Here is a 19,539-nt window from a genome sequence, read left to right as displayed (position 1 = left end):
TGCTACAAGGAAAACTTGCATATATTTAAATATATATAAAATATATACCGAGTATATTTAATAAATATCTTAAAAGTTCAAAAACTATAGAAAGATTACATTTGAATACCTTTTCTAGAGGAAATTGTTAATTTTCCTTGCGTGGCATAATAATTGTACAACTTACGTATCAAAATATTATGTTACTTTGTAACCAATTGTTTCTTTTTTCTTTGTGCAAAATACATAAATGTGTTTTACATATTATATTGGTTAATTTCTCCCTAAAAGTGTGTTTTTAGCCAAAAATCTAGCACAGAACCATAAGATTTATATTAATACATTTGAACATGGTATTTTAATTACTTTTCATTGTTTCTATTTATTTATTTTATAAATATAAATATATATATTTAAAAATTCTATGTTTTATATAAATCTTAATATTTATTTATTCATTTAACTCACAGTTCGAAAGACTCCTTGAAAGAGTTGTTCAAAACGAAGTGCGTGTGATTTCCTGTTCCGCTTTTCCGGCGGCCATGTCGAATTTTAGCATAAATATCGAGAGTATAAAGCAGGAGGACCGGAAACTGGGGGCGGCAGATCCCAAGGACAGCTTGCTAATCGCCTGCCATTTATCTGGCCTAATGAAATTTGCAAGAAAATCAAATCGGGGCTGGCCACAAAGCTGCAACTGATCCCGAGCCCAGGGAATCCCGCGGACTCTGTCACGTGCGCAATTAAACTGATGCCTTCTTGAGGGATTCTTTTCAAGCTGGGAGTCCTGAACGACGAGTGACGAGTGGCGAGTGACGAGCTGTGAGTCCTGAGCTTCCTGCGTTAAAGAGTCTCCGGGGAACTGGCTATTGACTGGGTTTCCTCTTTCCTGGCGGACTCCATCCATCATTTTGCTTAAAGAAAAAGAGACACTCTCAAGTGAAACCTGAAACTTCAAACCATCTATAATTGTAGCTCGTATAGAGTTTTCCTTTTTTAAATTATTAAAATGAATTTTCTAGAACTTCCATGATCAAAGTAGGCTTTAGGTTCCTTTATTAAATGTTTAAATTATGTTTCTAGAACTTCCATGATCAAAGTAGGCTTTGGGTTATTTTAAAAATTTGCATATTACATTTCTATAAATTCCATTAAACTAGTAGACTTTGGGTTTTTTCAAAGTATTTTTCCAAAAACTAACCAAGTAGGCCTTGGATTTTTTCGAATTTGTTTATATTATTCCTTCTAGAACTTTCTTTATCGAAGTAGGCTTTTGAGTTTTTTAGATTTTTCATCTTGTCATGCATTCGTTTGGGAAAATCAGTTCGTCTACAACAGAGCTTGTGTTCACATCGGAAAAGGTGAAAAAAACCTGAATAGTTTTGCGTGTTTTTTTTGTGTTTGTGTTTCAAAATTTACTAACCTAGTTTTGTTTGTGTTTCAAAATTTACCTGGCTTTCTTACGAAAGTTTTTTTTCTACATTTTCGACGTGAAAACAGAACCGTGCAATCCTTGGACGTTAGCAGCGAGGAATTTTGTTTCTCGTTGTTGGGAAAGAACCAGCGCGAATATTTTGTATTTGGGAGAAAATTTCTACGAAAGTGACTCGGCGTTTTTTGATACTTACGAGAGAAAAAAGAAGACGACAATCATTGAATATCAACTTTAGGTAAGTTGAAAACGGAACAGTGCGCGTGTCCTGTGGTTGGTGTCCTTCGCGTCTGGCCTCGGGGAAACCGTAACTAAACATTTGCATTAGAGGCTAGTGGCGGAGGCAACCGCTAAACAGCCAGCCGGGCTCTAAATGTAAACAGTTTAAATGACATCTGGCGGGGATTCAACGAGAAGGAGGCCGAGTGGGAGGGATTTTTGCCTGTCGCTTAAATAAATTTTGCGGCAAATCGCAAAATCGGAAAATCGCTAAAAGGGCAGGACAGGCCCCATGGCCTGTGTGGTCCTGTGCGGCGATTCCGCTATTGGCAATCGACTCCGCAAATCGCGTTTTAAGCCCTGCGTGCGATTAGTTTAATTGCCAACGTTGGTGCAACAGGAGAATGTGCAACATTTGCATAGCGGTTGCGGTCCAGTGTCCTTGCATCCCTGCCAGGGGAGTGGCGTGGCCACTCGCGCTTAATGCGAAAATAAGGATTAACCAATGAAATTTATAAATGCACAGCCCTTCCACTCCATTCCATTCCGAGGCGAGTCCTTGTGCCTGCAAATTGAGTGCATAAATTGGCCGCATCGTCCGTTTTGGTCCTTCGCAGGATGCGATGCGATGCGATGCCAGGGGACAGGCAATCTATTTTGGATTAAATCAAATCGAAATAAACGATTTTTAATGGCCTGTTGCCCCTGTCCAGCATGTCTGCCCTCCGTGTGGCACAGTGGCAAAAACGAGGTCATTAATTATTTCTTCAAAAGCAGAAGATAAGCCCCAGGGCTGTTAACCCACTCCGTTCGCATCGATATGGTGCCAGGGTTCGCATCCTTTTTGGCGTTTTGTGTCATTAGCTTAGGGCCCAGGGCTGCAAGTAGAAATTCTGATTTTGCTAAATCCCAGGAATTTTTTTTTTTATTAAATTACTTAATTAAAATTCCAAAGCCTACTATGATGAAAGTAATTAATGATTCCAGCAACAAGAATTTGGTATTTTTGTATATTTGGTATGAAATATAAAGCAATCTGTGTTGCAACTCTATTTTAACAACACTAAGGGTTTTTAAAACTCTTTTATGTTATATAATTATAAACCAAGTTTCGCTTCTAATGTCCTGCAGCCCTGCTTCAAAGCCAGGGGTCAAAGCCAAAAGGACGCAGGACAATGGTCAGCCACACACACAAACACACACACACACACTTACGCACGTTATCCTGGACGGCGGCCGCATGTGGCACCAGGAGATTAATTAATCTTCAAGGACTCATTGTGTGCCTGCCCTGGCCTGGCACTGCCCATTCCGAGTGGCTCATTAGGACACTCGGCCATTTGCATGTGCAGCGACGCAAAATGAATTTATGGCCATGGTCAAAAATCCCGGGATCCCCATTCAGCTTCCCCTCTCTCTCTCTTTTCATTCTTTCTCTTTTTTTTCTGCTTGTTAAGCTTGGCATTTGTCACAGGACAGGCCAGGGTCCTGAGGTCCTGTGTCTCCTTCCCCGCTGGGCATTTATTTTGATTAGACATCGACATTCGTTTCTATTTGCCGGCTCCTTATCGTAATCCGTGGCCAGATCTGTTCCAGGATTACGCAGCAAACACACACATGCCTTGGGGATTCCCCTGCTCACATGAAATATTCACAGCTGATTATTTCGTCCAGGTTAATGGATTCCAAAGCGCCACAGATATCCTTTGAAGCGCACACATTCCCCAGTTATTTATTAGCCCGCATACATGAATTATAGCTGTTTTCTTGTAGTTTTCCAACTCTTTGAATTTGACTTGAGACTTGAGAACGGCAACTGGGAATGGAACCCACCTGGGGGAGGGAAGATGTCCTCAGGACAAGTATGTGGAGTGGGGGAAGTACCAAGGACATTAAGCTATGGTTTTGGGTTTTGGAAATAGATACCGGGAAATGATAGTTACAAGGGACTAAAATAGACAATAGTGTAGGAACAGTAAATACAAAAGTTACTAAGATGAACCTAATTAATTATTTTCTATAGAAATTCAGACTTCCTGTGCAATAATTCATAGCTCTGTCATACAGCGTTATGCATCTTATTCTACATTTCATTGTCCTTGCCTTTTACCTTTGTATGTTGCATGTAATAAGGTCTGAGTAAACAATTCTTATTTTTCTTTTACTATAAGTTAGCTACAACTTCTTTTAGGTATACTTTTTTAAAGAAATAACAATAGGTTTCCCTTTGCTTTACTAAAAGTGCGACTTGCTGAGGTTTCCCACATAGCCATGACTATTAATGGTAACTTTGTTTAATCGACAAGGATTCACCTTTTGCCCAAGTTGATTACCAACTGTGAGTTACGGGTCCTGATAATGGGCCAAGCGTCTACATAGAAGCTTAGGTTCCGCCTCGTTTAATGGGCCAACTTTTCCGGGGGGAGGGGGTTGAACTACGAAACTAGATGAAGGATACACAGGACACACACACAACACAACACAACACAACACACAGCACACGTGGAGCGGAAGTCGAAGGAGTTGTTGCTGTTTTGCGGGCTGTTAAAATGATTAATGATGTGTGTGCGGCATGTGTGTTAACGCCTCGTCTCTCCTTGTGGCTGCAACTTACCGGCACAGATGTTGTCATAAATAAAAAGAAGCTGAAAAGCAGATAAAGATGCTCATGGGGGGCCAGGGACAGGGACAGGGACTCCACAGTGTGGGATGTAAATAAACATACGTGTGGGCCATGGTTATTTATGCGTGCGTGTGGGCGGCGAGTCTGTTCGGGCCACATTAATGTCAAATCAGCCGCATAAATTGCGCAAAACGCTCAATTTATTTAACGAGGCGTGCGCGGCCCGGAGGGTTAGGGGGCGTGGCTGTGACAAGTGTATTTGCCGGTTAATAAATGTGACTCTCTCTCAGTCGCTTCTCGTTCTCCCATTTTGTAGTGACAATTGTTCAATTTTTGGTGCAGTTTTGCAGCATCGCCTGGCCAATGTCAATTGCCACATCAATCGATTTGGCTTATTGTGTGCCAGACCAATCCTCCATCTCGAATCGAAGGCAATCACAGTTTGGCGATATGCCCGCCGAAAAAAAGGCCAATAAAAAATGTAAATCCCAGGCGGGAAAGCAAAAGGATAAAAGGGGTAACATAGGCAGGGGACTTGAAACCGATTAAGTCAACAAGAAATGAGTCTCGCTTTAGAATATAATATAAGGGACCAGGTTAGGGATATTAATCTACCATTAATTCTATGTTCTTTCATTAAAAAAATAGGCATTAGAATTAAGTAATCTTTCTTTTTAAAGGTATCATACTTTAAAGGACTCAATTGCGAGTGTTATAGAGCAGTCTTTGCGTCGCATATCCTTGCTCAGCTTTTCGATTTGCTTGTTTCGCGTTTTGTTTCGCTTTGCTTTTGCCATTTCCACTTCTCGCACGGATGACGACGTGCCGGGAACATCAAGGAAAAGGATGTGTGGATGTGTGTGTGTGTGTGCTTGTGTGTGTAGGTGTAGGTGTCAGGGGTGCTGTCCTGGGCTCTCCTCGCCGCCAGGATTGCATATTTTGCTGCCTCACGAACATGAGCGCTCGTTAAACGGATGAGTTAAAAGTCAAAAGCCCTAAAGGATTTTATTTGAATTGCGGTCTGCGCCGCCGTTCGACGTCGAGTCGTCCTGGCCCACCACCCACCACCCCCTGTTGTAGTCCTTGTACCCCCCCTTTGTGTGCCATGTTTTATTTAAAGTTTATCTTCGCGCCAAGGCAAGCCTGCCAAAAAAAAAAAGTAAAGGGGGGAAAAAATTATGCGCAAAATAAAATGTGGAAAATATTTTTTCATCGCAAGATAGATAGAACAAAAGGGTTTCGTTTCGTTTCGTTCCATCCTTCGTCCTTTGAACGGGCCTTCGTCGGCACGTCGCCGTTTCAAAGCCGTGTTGAAAAATATTTGAAATAATTGCAAAAATGTTTTCCCAGCACCGTCGGGGTGTTGCTGTGGCCCAGGACATTGTCTTACTTAGTTGCTTCGCCATGCGGAGCACGTCTGCTGCAGCGACTGCAGAATCCTTTAAAGGGCAGGACCCTGATCCCAGGCACTTGTATCGAATCGCAGATAAAGTGATACACCAAGTTGTATCCTGGGAGCTAGAAAAGGTTTTGAATCGATAAATAGTCCTTGTAGAAGGTGTTTTGAAACTTTGTCCAGTTAATTTCCTAAGAAGGAGGGTTCGTTTAGTTTTCTTTATGTAAAGAATTCTTCTGATTCTTTAGAATGTGGGATCCCGAACAATGTTCGACCCTGTCCCCTCTTTCCTCCTACTTTAAGAACGTCTTCATCCTAACACTATCCATTCTGATCTCAAAACCATAGCCGCTAAAATGGAAAAAGAAAAGCAACCAGGGAATGGCTTGATACCGGAGGAGCCTGGAGCTAAGCCGACGGATAAGTTGTCCGAAGTTAGTGCAGAGAAGAAGCTGGGCGATCTCCCGGGTGATCCCGTGGGAGTGAAGACCGCAATATCAACCCAGCCCCATAACAGTGTAAAGTCCATTATTGAAATATCCTACACCAACCAGATGTCGCCCGATGCTCCCGCATTCTATCCAAGTGGATCCTATGCCGCCCAATTGATGGGACAGCGAAAGCCACAGGTTAGAGGATCCTCGACATCGTCGACTTCGTCGCTCAGCTGGTGGCCCAATCTATCGCCGGTGGCACGCGAGGTCCTGGAGAAGGGCACCGGTCCCTATATTGGCCCCGACAAGGATCCCTTTTCCCTGCGTAATCCCCGCTATGGAGGCGGCCGTAGCTCCGAGGATTCGAGTGAAAACAAGAACAGCTTTGGACTGGGCATGGGTTCATCGGGTGGCTCCCAGAAAGGAGAATCCGCTGGCGAGGATCAGCCGAAGGAGGAGGTGGAGAAGACACCTACACCGCCGACTTCACCGTCACTGCCACCTCTATCACCACCAGAGACACAAGCGCCTTGGCGTCGTGATACCACCAGCTTTCCCACCTGGCTACTCGACGACGATATTACCGAGACCTTGCCAAAGTCAAAGTCCTGGCATAATAAAAGCCCCGGAACGCCTCTCTATGATAAGGATTTCGAGACAGACGGGACTCCGGTGATAGCGGCATGTGGCGTGCCACGCACCGAGTATTTGGGAACACTGCGAAACCTACTAGTACGTGCCAACGAGATGATGGCGCCCCTGATCCACGGTTCCATAGAGCACATGTCGCAAATGGAGTTTGCCGCCTATACCAGTGCGATTCTAAGCACTCCGCCACTGCATCCGAGTCTCTTTCTGCCACCGGTACGATCTGCTATGGCAGCTTTAACCGAACTTTATCCTAATCACTCTCGTATCTCTCCTTTCCCAGGCTATTCCACGTACGTGGGCAACCACCGGAGTGCTAAATCTGCCCGCCGGCCATCCAAACAGTCTTACTCCCGAGGATCTGGACTTTATCCGGGTGAGTTGACAATCGAATAGGGCACAACTTGTGGAAGTACTGACCATCGATACAACTCCCACAGTCCCTGCACCCGAAGGTAAGTGTCAGCACCCAGACGGACTTCCGTTGCGTGTGCATGAACCTGCCCAACAACGGGGGAGTGGGCATTGAACAGGCACCTGTTCAACGCAAGCCAGCGCCACCCTTTATACCGGGATATGCATTCGATCCGCGCATGCCGACGCAAACGGTAGTTCCAGGCACTGGACCCATACTGGCTCCACAATTCCAGGCGGCATCGGGACCGGTTAACGTTCAGCAGCCACCCCAAGCTGCCTACAGCTTCTGGGGCAGGCCAATACGTAAGTGTGTACTGATGTATATGTGAACAGGTATCTAATCCTGCCCCTTCTAGCAATACACTCGATTCACCCGCTTCAGCAACCACACCCGATGCGATCTACGCCACCGCCACCGCCACCGATGTCGCATCAACAGCAGGCGCCGATTCATCCCATGAATCCGATGGCTCCACCTTACATACACCCCGGCTATCCACCCCATCTACAGCAACAGAAGCAGCAGCATCCGCTACACCAGCAGCAACAGCAGCATCAGCAACAGCTGCAACATCTGCAACAGCAGCAGCAGCAACAGCAGCAGCAGCAACAGCAGCAACAGCAGCAACAGCAGCAGCAGCAACAACAGCAGCAGCAACAGCAGCAACAGCAGCAACAGCAGCAGCAGCAGCAGCAACAGCAACAGCAGCATCAGCAACAGCAGCATCAGCAACACCAGCAACAGCAACAACAGCAGCACCATCAGCAATATCAGCAGCAACATCAGCCACCGTATCTTCATCCCCAGCAGCCGCCGCAGCAGTATCAGCAGCACAGGCCCCAAGCCCCACATCCGTTCAATTTGCGTCATCAGGAGCCTGGAAGCAATCGCTTTCAGGATATGGGCAACGGGCGCTATCAGGATCTTTACGGAGCTGTTCGCTACCCCGAGCCGGGTCAAATGCGATTCCCAGAGCCCAGTACTGGACGCTTTCATCCGCAGGATATGGGCACCATTCGTTACCAAGAGCCGGGCCGTTTCGGCGTTCGAGTTAACTATCCTCAGGGCAATCAATTTAATCATTACAACCAGGTACATCAAGGCAGCCAGACTGCACCGGCCCATCAGGGCAACCAAGGTAACATTACCGTGATTCCGGGCAACCGCTATGCTCCAAAAACATTCGCGAGCGGTCATAATTTGGGTCAAGTGTTTCCGCGAACCACCAGCAGCTGTGAATCCGAACCTGATTCTTTCGGGAATCCATTGAGGCAGCAAGCAGCTGTAGTGGAACCGGGATTGCAGAGCCAGTTCGGGTTGGAGATGGTGAAGGATCTGGCAGGACAGCAGCAGAGGGAACAGCAAAGCTGCTTCACGACGGGAAGCATCAGCGATGCCACCGGAGGGCAGCCAATTGACACTACGGACTATTCAATTAGCGGCACCACCGGAGAGCGGATTCAGCCCAGCGTCACGGACTTTTCGATCAGCGATGGCAGGGACAGCGAGGTCACCAGCAGTCTCTTGCGCAATCGGGAGAGCGACGATGCCTTCGATTATGAGACCAACTGTGAGGGCGAAGAAGCCTACTACGAAACTGGAGGCGATGACGAAGGTGTCACCACCGACGAGACCGACGACAACGACGGCAATCAAAACAACGGCAAAGATGAAAACAAGAATAAGAATAACAACGGGAACGGTAACACTAATGATACCAAAGACACCAATGATACTAATGATACCAATGACACCAATGATACTAATATAACTAATGACACCAATGAAACCACTAACACTAATGTCACCAGCAAAACTAATGACACCAACTATGACATCTATGACATTTATGATATTTATGACATGTATAACATCTATGACAACTATAACCACAATGACTCCAATAACTCCAATGACTCAAATAGCTCCAATGCCACCAAAAATACCAATGAAACCAATGACACAAACAGCTCAAATACCGACGGCATTAATAGCAACGGCACCAAAGAAACCAACAATACCAATATAACTAACATCAATGGCAACAATTACATCAGCAATACCAATAACACCTACATCGATACCAAAAAGTACAACAATTCTATCTACAACAACGACACCAACGCCAACAACACCAAGATTGACTCCATTACTACAAAAATCACCGACACTAACGGCAACACTTCCTATAATAATACCAACAACTACAATAACGACTGTAAGAACGGCAAGGAAGCTAACCACAAGATCGACAAGGAGACTGAGGTGCACAAGGATCTGAAGGCGAACGAAAATTGCAACAAGGCCGTCGAAGCCATCCCGAGCTTTGAGCCAGGTTCAAACGCAGACATCAAACGTGATCCCCAGCCAGTGGCCGAACTCTCTAAAAACTACTGCCTCGGCGAAATGGAGTTCATCAAGTACATCATGTCAGAGCCTTCTGCTCCAGTTATACTTCCCGTTCTTAGGCAAGAGGACTACGGAGCCACCTATTTGCCACCCCAGAACGTGTCTTCCGTTCAGGGACCGCAACAGGTTTTACCACCCCAAGCCAATCTCCAAGCAAATCTTCAGGCCAATCTCCAAGCCAATCTCCAAGCCAATCTCCAAGCCAATCTCCAAGCCAATCTCCAAGCCAATCTCCAAGCCAATCTTCAAGCCAATCTCCAACCCAATCTCCAAGCCAATCTTCAAGCCAATCTCCAACCCAATCTCCAATCCAATCTCCAACCCAATCCCGGCTATCCGGTCTACCAGGAACCTGTACAGGTTGACAGCACTGTGAACGGACCTATATTGGCTGCCCCTCCGAGGCCGAGCACCGTCTACCTGGCCCGACCGCCGATCCAACCAGCTCCGCGTAAGTACCATCTGAGGGATCGCCCCGTTCTGTTCGAGGTGGGTGGAAATCGCAGCAAGAGCACCGGCTCTCCCATGGTATTGCAGAACCACAACCAGAACCCGGGAGTCAATAGGAATTTAAATGGACAGGGAAACGGCCAGAGCGTGAATGGGCAAGGTCGTGGCTTTATTAACATCAACAATAATCTGGAATTCCCGAGCCTACCACCGCCAAATAACATAAATCTGAACACACTCCAAAATATGTATAAGATTGTTGGCCAAAATATGTACCAAAATGTAGGACAAAATATGGCACCAAATTTGGGTCCGGGTCAGAATGTGAGGTCAAATCTACCGGAATTGGGAGGTGCAAACGCGGCTGCCAACTTTTCTCAACAAGTGCCTCAATACACGGTCAAGAGCGTGAACTCCGGCGTTGAGCAAAGCATTCCCCAAAACGTAATGCAGAATTTGTATCCCAATGTGAACGGTAACGCGGGCATAGGCCCCAACTTGCCTCAGAATCTGATGAACCAAAACCTTAACCTGAACCAAGGGACCCAAAACCAGGAACTGCTTCGAAACCTAAGCCAGGAACTGATTCGAAATCTAAACCTGGACCTGAATCCGAATCTTAATCAGAACCTGAATCGGAACCCAAGCCAGGACCTGAACACGAACTTAAGCCAGCATCAGAACATCAACCAGAACCTTGTTCAGAACCCAAATCAGAACATCAACCAGAACCTTGTTCAGAACCCAAATCTCCACTTTAATCAGAATCTTAACCAGAACCTTAACCTACAGCAGAACTCGAACCTGAAGCTGAACTCGAATTTAAACCCGAACTTCAAACCGAATTTTAACCACAACATTAACCCGAACCTCAACCCGAATCTCAATCCGAACCTCAACCAGAGCATCAACCCGAACCTCAACCAGAGCATCAACCCGAACCTCAATCCAAATCTAAATATGAACCTCAACCCGAACCTTAACCCGAACCTCAACTCGAACCTCAACCCGAACCTCAACCCGAACCTTAACCCGAACCTTAACCTGAACCTTAACCCGAACCTTAACCCGAACCTTAACCCGAACCTTAACCCGAACCTTAACCCGAACCTCAAGCCGATCTTCAACCAGAACCTCAACCCAAAGATCAACCCGAACCTCAACCCGAACCTCAACCAGAACCTTAACCAGAACCTCAAGCCGAACCTGAACCAGAACATCAATCCGAATCTAAATCCGAATCTCAATCTGAATCTCAATCCGAATCTCAATCCGCACATCAACCCGAACATCAACCCGAATCTCAATCCGAACATGAACTTGAACCTCAACCCGAACTCGAACCATAACTCGATCCATAACTCGATCCTAACCAATAACCCGAACCCGAACTTGAAACCGAACCAGAACCCGATACCGAGCCCGAACCCGAATCCGTACTCGAGTAACCAGGTAAATCAGATGAACCCCATGGGCCGAGGCATGGCCCCAGGAGTGGGCATAGGACCCACTCCAATGGACATGCCGGTGCACACCCAGACATTTGGTCCAAGTCAAATGCAGCAAGTCAATGGCCAGGAGCAGACCGGAACTCGTCCATGGATGGCCGGAAATGGTGGTGGTGGACGCCCTTATATCAACCAGATGAACCAGTCGAAGGGTCAGCCTCAGCTGAAGGACCCTGCCCACGGTTTTGTGCCCTCATCCGTTTATGTTCCTGGTGGCACTTCCATTTCAAGTACTGAACCCACTCCACGTTCGCCTTCAGCCTTATCCGCTTCCTCCGGCTCAACTGCAGTTTCGGCCAACTCAGTTTCCTCCGGATCGGCTTCAGCTGCTGGTTCATGTCCTATGACGTTCTCCAATCCCGATCCCGAGATCTTTCCCGCTGTCAATGCCACCAGAAGGACTCGTCGCAGTCGCGCTTCAACGCCAGTTTTCGCTGCACAGGAGGCAGCGGCTCCATCAACTACGGCTTCAGTGCCGAAAGCTAAACAGGAGCCCCAAGCACCCCGAGTCTCAAGTCCACCAAAAGTGACCTACGCCTCGGTGTTGCAGTAAACAGGAGCAATCTTTGCTGCAACACACACAAACACAGTTCACACAAAATTTCAGTCTAGTTTTGTACAATTTTCCAAGTTCTGGGACACAATCCAGATTTACTTTCGAACAAAATGAAGACGCATCTAAATTAGCAGTTTTATCTGGCAAGTAATCAGTCCTGCAAACTCGTGACTGTTTGAAAAAGAAAGGAAAAGACCTGGTTGAAAGCAAGCGACTAAAGTTGATATTTGATTATTTCGATAAATAAAATACGCACATGGGACACTTTCACTTACTTGTGTCATATGTTTTGCAGCTGAATCCTTCAAGGATGATGTCTCTCTCTCACTCTGGGGATTAAGACACCATCTCTGGTTGAATTCTGAATTCGCATGCCTCCGGCTGGGCTGCAAAATTTTGCGGTCATTCCATATTCATATAACGATGTGCGAATTGCAAATCACGGCATTAGCTTCGGTTAAAGGAGGAGGGTTGTTTCCCGCCTCGGAAAGTAGCATGTGTGTGTTGTGTTGTGCCGTAGAATTCTCAAGTGGCCTTTTGCTCTCGGAATGGTAAACGTAACTCTTTGAACTCGACTTCGTGCTCCGTTTCCGTTTCCGCCTCTGCTGGCGCTTCCCCTTCCGCTCTCCTCGGTGCTCCTCTGTAATCGGGCTAATCTTTTACGCTGCCTGCATTCTAAAGTGTCCTGGGTACCTGGGTATCCCTCTGGTATCCTTATACCCCAACTGGATGCATTTCGCATGCATGCTTACGCCTCCTCTCATGTGTGAGCTCTCCAAACGTAATTAAATGCAAGTCGCGGCAAATAAACATTTAACATTTAACATTTCTGGATTTAAACCAAGGTGGAACCCGGCTCTCGGCAAAGCTTTGTGTTTGCCAGACGCCCATAGTTTGACCAGACATTTAACGCTTTCCTGAACCTCAACCGCATTGGCTACATTTTTAATCTACAATTAACCACAGCTGCGGTGGAGCTCCCGGAGTTCGGAGCAGGGCTTCCCTCCCAGTATCAATATTGATTCTATTAATTATAAAAACATTAAGTGCCGGCCCAACAAATGTAATTAAACGCGTTAAACAATTGCGGAATTGCGAGTAATGGCAGAAAAATGACTCCACCCCCCCGTCTCCATTCCAATTCCCAATCTGGATTCAATCCCAGAGTCCGGTGAGTCCATTGCTGATGCGCCACGATAAGCACGTTTTCAATTCGCACACAGGACCAGGAGCAGGACCTGGTCCCAGAGTAGGAGTAAGAGCTGATGGGGACCTTGGAGGGCAGGTGGAGGTGATCGGATTGTCGCACATTAATGACGAAATTATTGTTTCAATTGCTTTCAACCGTTGTCAATGCAAATTTTATGCAAATACTTTAGCGATGACCGGTAACAGGGGGAGCACTCTCTCCGGTCTCTGTCTCTTAAATGCCATTGTGGCCAATAAGTCAATAATAATTATTGCCCTCCCACTGGTCATTGTGTTGGTGCTCCTCCTCTGGCCCTGGCTCTGGCTCTGGGCCAGACTCCTGTGCCGTGACCATTTCGGAATAGGCGTTAATTACTTTTATCTGCACATGGCCAAACAAACAAAATAATAAAACTGCAGCGGCAACGTTTAACGCCTGCGGTCCATAAATTCCCCTCTGGCACATCCTATATAGATTTACAATTTTACATACATACATATTTATTTATAAACAATTATTATTATTGGCAAGCTGTGAGCATAAATTAAGCTTCTCGATTGTTATGCAAAATCGTTTCGGGGTTTATCGCGTATTTTGGGTTCACCGGGACAAAAGGTCGCAGAGCCTTTTACGCATATTTGCAAGTAACATATTTATGTTTTATTTTACTTGCGGAATTTTTATAATAAATTTGGGGTATTTACGGATAAGGAGCATCTTAATATTTGTGTGAGGACAAAATAAAAACTTGTGAAGCTACTAAAAAAAAAAAATAAAAACAGCTCTATCTCTTAGATCATATGCATTTTTAAAAGCAAAATATTATTAGGAAGTAGTTACTGATATATATAAATATATATATCGATCTAATCATGAGATTTTTAGTAATTGTATACATTTAAATTAAAGAAAAGATTGTGATATCATCGACATACCTCAGTTTATAAGCATTTATATTGTAAAATATTAAAGTTATGTTAATTTGGTAACTATTTTCCTAAAATATTTTCTACTTTTTTTATAAAAGCTATGTGATATAATCGTACGACTTTTATAAGGTTAAAACGAATCAAAAAACAATAAACGAAGCTTACTTAACTTTAAGAGAACCAACAAATTTCTGAAAGACTAAATTTAAAATGCTTAAAAACATGAAGAAAAGTTTCTTTGGAAACATATCGAGATAGACTTGGCTGTTAATCCTAAGAGAAAAATACGATCAATTGGTTCTAGAATAAGTTAAGATTCCATTTTCCTGACATTTTCTATGTCACTAGCAAAAATATTTTCAGCTAATTTACGCCAAGGATTTGGGATTAAGCTGTGGAGGTCCGAAATGGGACAGAAAGGACTCGCTGGGAGAGAGGGGATAGAGCAGGACGTAACCTGGCTCACTCCCAAGGATCCGCGACGTCCCATCGCTACTGACTGGGGTCATATAATATAATTAATGCTATGAATTACTTGAGAGCTCCGCATTCCGCCTGCGGGACCCATGTCATGGCGTGTCCTTGTCCTCCTGCTGCCGCTCTCAGACCGGGTTCCAGTCCAGCCGCAAAAGGGTCAGTCCTGGACTGTTGCTGCTCCTGTGTTATCCTAGCTGCGAGTGCTCCAACACGTTGCTGCTTGGTCAGCCACATGCACTTAATTGCTTTATGAGGCGGTCACTCGCTTGTTATAGACTTCAATTTGATTTTTCTGCGAGGATGCGAGGCAGCGAGGATGCTGCCAGGATGTGTGCGTGTTTGACTGGGCAATGAGGCACTGGGGATCAATTATTTTGCGGAGGGTTTTGCAGAGACTCCTGCATGGCCGCAGGCCAGAGACGTCGGCAACGGAGGAGCCATTGACCCCAAATGATATTTTAAATGCAGATTTTTGGCAGCCGAAAGTTTTTTAATCATTCCAATGGCACTCTCCATCAGGCCCCGTTACGATGATGATAATGATAATTGTGAACGATACAGGATGCGGGATACGAGAGGCAGGATACTGAGTATTGGGAATACTGAATAAATGAAATGTCTGGGGGGAAACACGTCGGCAGCGCCCAACTTTTTAATGTCAGTACCGCGCACTTTTCCGCCAAAGGTGTGAAAAGAAATTGAGCCAGTGAGTATCTCTACCCCACCTCAAAAAAAAGGACACCCTCCGTCAGGTGGCAAACTTCGTCAGGATGCCCGAAGTTCGTAATGGCTTTTTGTTTGCGACTCACGCACACAAATCATCGCCCCGCCAACCCTTACTTACTTACTTACCTTGCTCCTGTTGCCAAGGCGAAAGAGTCCTTTTGATACAAGTTTTTCGCAAGCATTTCGTTTATATATTTTTTTCTCCCCCGAAGCACATGTCTGTGTTCCGGATTCCGGACTTTTCAGATTCCTTAAGGGGTATGCGAACACTTAACATAATTTGCTGGCCCCATGACAATCGCAGACGATCCACTGACCGGTGTCCAGGGTGTCCAGGACAACGGGCCTTTGGCCAGGCATTCACATACACATTCTGATTATATTAAAATTTTTGCACATCATTTGATTTGATTTGTGATGAGCTATGAGCTCAGCTTAGAGCGAGAGTCTTTTGATGCACATTCCCCGGAAAAAAAATCGTTAAATGGCAAAATGGAAAATGCCTTCATATCCTGCATTGCCATGGTTCTCTTCACTTTCTGGTTCATTTAAACTTGAGCGCGCGAGTCGCGTGTGTGCTTGGTACATGGTATTTCCATTTTGCCACTTAAGTCAGCCAAAGTCAATTATAATCAACGCCTCCTTATCCTGCAGCCGCCCCCAGGAGCAGAAAGGATTAAAAGTCGTTGCGTTGGCATATGTGTGAGCCAAACTTATGCATAAGTGTTTCAAGACTTTGGCTGATTGCCAACTTGGAGAGAGGAACAGCAGCCGCCGGCGATTTCAAAAAGCAGGAGCAGGAGCTAGAGAAGGACTCGGAGCAGGAGCAGGCTTAGCATGGCGCATGGAGCTGGGGAAGGATTCACTACAGTCACTACGCATCCATCTCTCATTACCGTGTATAAATATGCCACAGAGCCCGGACCCTAGGCAGGATAACTCTTTTGGCCAATGTCCTGATAGCCACCGCAAAACTTAATTGCTTTACTCCGGACTTCTTCCCAGTGTGTGTGTGTGTGTGTGTGGCAGCTTCCACTTGTGCGTCCTTATCGCGGCGTGGCCAAAAAACCCATCAAGAGCATCAACTGCAGGACGAGAACAAGGACTTGCTCTCTCTCACTCTCCCTGCACAATTGCAGATCCAGATTCTGGTTCAGTTTGTGTTTCAGCTGCGGTCTGTGGCACACAAATGATATGCAAACGAGCTTAATATCCGGCCAAACGCAGTCCCGGTGCTCCTGTCCAGGCTCACTCCTTTATTTTTGTATTTTTTTTGTGTTGCCCATTTAGCATCAAGTTTCGGCGCGTATATAACTCACTCTCGGCTGGGTCCTGGGCACTACCAAACTGATAATTTCCCTGTACTCCACTGATAACAACGTTTAATTTAATGCCCGAGGTCAGCAATATTCCATTTATTATTGGATTAAATTCGGCAGCAAAGTTTTTCCGGATGTGGACACGGGTTGGGTTTTTGGACTATCAGTGCGAGGCGGCTCGTAAATTGTGTGTGAGTGTGTGACGGTTGGGGATCTTGTCGAGCCTCGCTGCTCCTGGCTGCTGGCTTCGGTATCCTTTCTCCTGGCTCCTACTCCCGCTCCTGACTGCTTGGTTTCTGTATCCTCTCTGCCTCTGTGCGCTATCCTTGTGTATATATTTTTATGTGGCACACACTTGTCGCACTTGTCGTCGTTGTCCCTGTTGCCTGTCGCTGTTTGCTGTCCCGGCCATGTCCTGGCGTAGTCCTGTGCCTCTTTTCTCTGACTAGACGACAGGAAATGTATTTACAATTTTTTATGTATTGCCTGCCTTTTTTTTTCTTTCCCAGCTGCCATTGCCCCATAAAATTTGCATGACTCGCTGGCTGAGTGGCGGCGGACGTGGATGAGGTCCTTGCTCTGGCCAGGACAAAATGCCCATAAGGGATTAGCTGCTGTTGCAGATCCTTTTTTTTTTTTTTGTTCCTACTGTTGGAATTTGTTGCAAAACTCATTTAAGCCAAGTTATGTCGAGTATGTAAATTGTTTTGGCCGCTTTCCGATGGCCATGTTTATGTTGTTTTGCTTTCTGTCGTTTTCATGAAACTTAATTGTTTTAGATGCAAAGTCATCAGGAGTAGGCAGCAGGCAGGGGACTGGGGGGGGGCGTGTGGCAAGCAAACAACATAACGGAAGGAAGTATCTCACTCGAATCTCAGTCAACCATAAAGCCCAGCACACACACACACTCGCACACACACGATGAATTTATGCATGAAATTGTCGACGCCCGCGTCCTGTTCCCGCAGCGTCGCATCGCTTTTTCGGGATGTCTGTGGCCTATCGAAAGGAAATTGAAACAAAACCTCATTGCAAACAGAGTCAGTCGAAGGGTGAGGGGATGAGGGACAGGCAGTGTGTGTGTCCTCTCATTCGCAGGACACTTTTTGCCCGAACTGATAACAGTGTTTGTCTGCTTCTCCAACTCCTGCTGTTGCCTCCTGGCCCCTGCTAATGTGTCACATGTAGAATGCGGGTGCCAGGATTCGCCGTATGTGTATATGTGTGCGTGTGTGTCCTGTCTGTCATGTCCTGTTTGTCTTGTTTGTTTCCCAGTCTGTCACACACCATCCATCCATCCTGCACAGCTCACCAAATAGAGCGTAAATGGTTAATTCAATCATCTTTTTCAACTGACAAGACGCATTACACGCACAACAGCTGCCAGGCAACTCTTTAAAGTTTGAAAGGACCGAGGATAATCGAAGGACGAAGGTGGCCAACTAATTGAGCCATCAAAAGGTCGAAAATCCAATGAAATTCCGACCAAAAGCATAGACTGGAAACTGGCAAACTGCACTGGGAGTGGGCTCTCGGCAAGTGTCTGTGCCGAATTTGCTGAGGTTTAGTGGCTTCGGGACTCCACCAGCTCCACTCCATACAGGGGGCGGGGGAGAGGACACCAAAGTGGCCCGCACAGGATCGGCTCTCCATTCAACCAAATCGCATTAAGGCTCATTTGTTTTGGCAGCTGCACCTTGGAGTATCCCGGAGTATCCTGGGGTTCACATCCAGAGCCGGTGCCAGAGCCAGAAATCGGGCCAACAATGCTAGTCTGTGCTATACAAAACTACACAAAGAGAAATTCAATAAATATGTTATTTGGTGGGTACAATTAAATATGGAAAGTACAAGTATATACTATATTAATTAATATATTATCAAATAAAGTATAATATATAACATAATTAGTAGTAGATATAACGTAATTAGTCTTATTTAAAACTCCTTTCAAATTTTCGTTGAGTGAAGTCAGAAGGAAATTTATTAGACAGTAAAGACAATATGCTGTCCTTCTCTTTTGACAAATAATTTGAATAAACTTTAATTTAAACAGCTATAAAAATATATTTTTAATAAATAATATATAATAATATAATAGCATACTAATTTAGTGTTCTTTACATTCAATATTAATAAAGTATCGATTTATACTTTACTTACACTAAACTGAATACTTAGTAGAAACTTATGCTAATATATGTATACCGAAAATGATGTTAATTTCAAAGCTAAAGTTCATTTATCTTAGTAAAACTTTACTAGAACTTTGAAATTTTGTATCTAAATAAATAAATTTATTATTATTAATGCTTATTGAAAGACCGAGCAAAATTAAAGAAAATTCCTTGCCGTGTTCAAACCGTTTGCCGAATTGATTTTTGGGAATTTTTTTCTCAGGCCTTTAAAAAGATAGAACTCTTAATTTTTAATCATATATTAAGGGTCTAATTATGTACATTTATAGAATTTTTTAAGTGGACAAAATAATTATTAATAATATTTATAGGAAAATGAAATGCTGTAGAAGTATTTGCTGGTTAAGCCGATTACGGCAAACTGGGTAATCTGAAATCAAAAAGTCAATGTATCTGTGGCTATGATCTGTATGAAATATAGAAACATATATGCCTAAGATGGTTACACAAATTTCAATTTGATCAGTTAATTAATTTTTTAGATATTTTGATAGTTTGTCTGGTATTGGTTTTAAGAAAAACTCAACGTAAATAATCATTGCAGACTGCAGTGAAGAGCAGCGATATATCTTTCTAATCGCATTGAATATCAAAAAATCCTTTAAAAAATATATTCTGCAATTACTTAG

At 44.8% G+C, this 19,539-nt stretch overlaps 1 protein-coding gene across 2 annotated transcripts; it reads left to right on the top strand.

The window, feature by feature from the left end:
• Positions 1-1,301: 1,301 nt before the first annotated feature.
• On the top strand, positions 1,302-12,342 carry LOC147643112 (uncharacterized). 2 transcript variants are annotated; one of them, XM_086836747.1, is made up of 6 exons: positions 1,303-1,649; positions 5,998-6,083; positions 6,204-6,947; positions 7,015-7,107; positions 7,172-7,451; positions 7,505-12,342. In XM_086836747.1, exons 2-6 carry the CDS (start codon positions 6,006-6,008, stop codon positions 12,067-12,069), a joined length of 5,760 nt encoding a protein of 1,919 aa, XP_086692873.1. In that variant the 5' UTR covers positions 1,303-1,649; positions 5,998-6,005; the 3' UTR covers positions 12,070-12,342. The 2 variants fall into 2 exon arrangements, with proteins under 2 accessions (XP_086692872.1, XP_086692873.1); XM_086836746.1 differs by having other exon boundaries at positions 1,302-1,649; positions 5,998-6,947.
• The last annotated feature ends 7,197 nt before the right edge of the window (positions 12,343-19,539 follow it).

The sequence above is a fragment of the Drosophila serrata genome, unplaced genomic scaffold (genome assembly GCF_035046125.1).
Source record: "Drosophila serrata isolate PLE 108 unplaced genomic scaffold, ASM3504612v1 contig_293, whole genome shotgun sequence".
Taxonomy (NCBI): Eukaryota; Metazoa; Arthropoda; class Insecta; order Diptera; family Drosophilidae; genus Drosophila; species Drosophila serrata.
Note: the sequence above shows the minus strand (reverse complement) of the source record. Positions and strands in the feature narration are given on the sequence as shown.